At 51.7% G+C, this 2,867-nt stretch overlaps 1 protein-coding gene across 1 annotated transcript; it reads left to right on the top strand.

Annotated features, from left to right (window-relative positions):
- Positions 1 to 114: 114 nt before the first annotated feature.
- Positions 115 to 2,430, top strand: LAESUDRAFT_757888 (uncharacterized protein; the record flags this gene model as incomplete). The annotated part of the gene is made up of 4 exons (XM_040912368.1): positions 115 to 138; positions 199 to 307; positions 476 to 1,322; positions 1,383 to 2,430. The coding sequence occupies 4 exons, from the start codon at positions 115 to 117 to the stop codon at positions 2,428 to 2,430; spliced, it is 2,028 nt and encodes a 675-aa protein (XP_040765948.1).
- Positions 2,431 to 2,867: the final 437 nt, after the last annotated feature.

Genomic DNA, 2,867 nt, shown 5'->3' with positions numbered 1-2,867 from the left:
GTTCACACCGGAGAACAAAAGGGAAACCAAGATAGGCACGATGTGCACACGCATTACTGCGGCAACCATCGATCTTCCCACTTATTGTTCTACTTCCGGACATCCTATTGTTTCATGTACGGCCATTTGCTTATACCCGTAGATAGGTAGCTTAGGTAAGATAGCCCGCTGTACGTGTATATAAGACCAGCCATGTAGGGGACGAAACCTCAGATTGTTTCTCCTCGTCTACTACCGATAGCACTCACTGAGCTCACAAGCTCCTTCATATATCTCTATCCCTTGCTTGCATTCGCCACATCGACTAGTAAGTCAGCAGGCTCTTGCGCCACTTAAGGGTTCAGGGGGATTACTTGGGATCAGGGGGATCAGGGCGGCACGTTCCACGTGACTGTCCCTTTTAGTCTTTTTGATCTCTTGTCCGGTGTTACCGTGACATTAGAAACAATCTGACATTTTCTGCGCCCCTGCTTAGTGTCTAACACAAGCAGCCGCGTATTTTCAGCGCAAGCAGTTTCAGCCGTAGCGCGCGGCTTTTTTGACACACATTCTAATCCGATCTCTACCCGGCGTGAGCCTCAGCAAGACTCTGAGCTGCCCAAAGCCTCAAAGCGCAAGGCCACCCCTAGGATCGACCTCGACGCCCACTACAAGCGTCAGGAAACCAACAAGGAGCGTGGAAGACTCCTCACACTCGCGTCACTCAGCGCATCGTCCACAGACAGGCAGCACGCAGCAGCTAGGGTTGTCGATACTACGCACATTATAAAGCGCGGAATCATCCGCAAACCTCGCGATCGCACCCCACCGCTCGAATGCTACAAGTCCAGAAAGGGACGTCTTACCACTGGTAGTCGCAAGCCGGCACCACCCCCAGAGCTTATCACCTCCAATGCAGTTCCTCCCCCTGTCATTGCTCCCATTCCAACTCATCCCCTACCCAACTTCATAAAGACAAACACCATTGCACGTCCCATCCGCCCACTCCCTTCCAGAGTCAGGCCGACGATCCACATCGAGACCCTTACGAAACAGGTAGACGCTACCCGCTTCAGGCTCCAACCCATATTAGGAGTGTTCTCATATCGTCTCAAGGACGAGCACCAAGGACCCATCTTTAGCCTCACCACAGAGCTTGATAAAGTTTGCGCCGACCTACACACAGGGACGCGCACATATACATTCGTCGAGAAGCAGGTTATCAACAAAGTCTGTCTGGAGATAGGAGGAATCAGTTTCAAGCAGATAGGAAAGGAAGAGAGGCTGCAGGAAATCGCCAAGGCTCTGGTCTTCATCTCGAAAGCGAGATATTTGCACTTTTTGTATTAGTTTACCTATATCACAATGGAAGGAGACGATCGTGCACACGCATCCACGTTCAGGCAAAGAATGGATGATATTCTTCACACAAACGTCAAGTCAGCACACGACGGAAGCACCCCACGCGCCTCGCAGCGCAATTCACCAGAACCTGCACTAGGACCGCAGGATTCCGCATCGCAAGTCGGAGGACCAGCATCCACGACACCATCACTTGTACCAGCCTATGTCCCACCTCTCTGGGAGTTCGATGGACACCAATTCGAGCACCTAGAAGATGCTCTCAGACAGTCCACTCCCGGGGAAGTCCCGGACCACATACGTGAATGGGTAATCGTCGCAATGAAGCTCACAGTCACCACTGAGATCGCCAAGGTCTACAATGTGCTCGGAAACAAGATGTACGAGCACAAGAAAGCCTTTGAATCAACTATTCAAAACAACAAGAGCGAACACCGACTCAAGGAGGCACTTCTCCAGACGGAAATCGAGAAGCTCAAGGATAAGATCCTCGCGCAAGATGCGCATGTGATAGTTTTGAACGACGAGCTCACAGGGACCCAGGCAGCAATGCTCGACATAGGAAAAGAAATGATGGAAATCAAGGCAGCTAACGTCAAGCTGCGACATGAGCTAGCTTCGCTCAAAGCAAGCGACGTCACTGTGATGCAAGGTCAAACGTCCGGCACGGTCCAATCGCACAAACCCTGCATCAAAATTGCTGAGCCTCCACACTACTCGGGCAAAGGAAGTCTGGAGGATTGGCTCCAACAACTCAGTATATGGATGCGGTGGAATGAGATCAACGACGACGAGCACAAGATCACCATGGCCCTGCTGCATTTGGAAGGTGGCGCGTTCACATACATGTCCAAATATGCGACCAGAGCAGCAGCACGGCAGGCACTTGGCACATGGGAAGACTTCGTCAACATTCTCAAAGTGAACTACAGGATCCTCGACCCGGACAAGGATGCACAGCAGCATTTGAAGGATATCTGCGGCAAGACGTATCCCACAATGGTATCCTTCGCAGAACAGTTCCGTCAATGGGCCACTAAGACCAACTTAGGGCACACTGCACTCATCGGTTACATCGCTGAACACTGAAGCAAGGATGTACGCCAGGCAATGGTCACACGAGACAGCCTAGGAATTTCCGACCCCATCACATGGCCGGAATACCTCGATCTGTGCCTTCAACTGGAGTCCAAGTTCAGAGCCGACAAAGCAGGACAACGCGGAACGGTTACAACATCATCATCATCGCCACCACGGGCCCCGAAAGACCCCAACGCAATGGTCGTGGATCGGGTATCCACCCTCACCAAGGAACAAGAAGGATGGCTGGAGAAGAAGCTGTGTGTACGATGTGGGAAACACCCCTTCGTTTTTAAACAGCGATGCCCAGACCCCAAGTACAAAGGCAAATTCGAAATGCCAAAACGGGGCCAAGCAACAAGGGCAATTTCTTCAAACACGGCCTCAGACATCTCCGACGACAGCAAGGCAAGATATGAAGCAGTCCGTGCTTTCATCGCCAGCTA

Source organism: Laetiporus sulphureus (genome assembly GCF_001632365.1).
Source record: "Laetiporus sulphureus 93-53 unplaced genomic scaffold LAESUscaffold_12, whole genome shotgun sequence".
Classification (NCBI taxonomy): Eukaryota; Fungi; Basidiomycota; class Agaricomycetes; order Polyporales; family Laetiporaceae; genus Laetiporus; species Laetiporus sulphureus.
The sequence above is the reverse complement of the archived record's forward strand: the minus strand, read 5'-3'. Positions and strand labels throughout refer to the sequence as shown.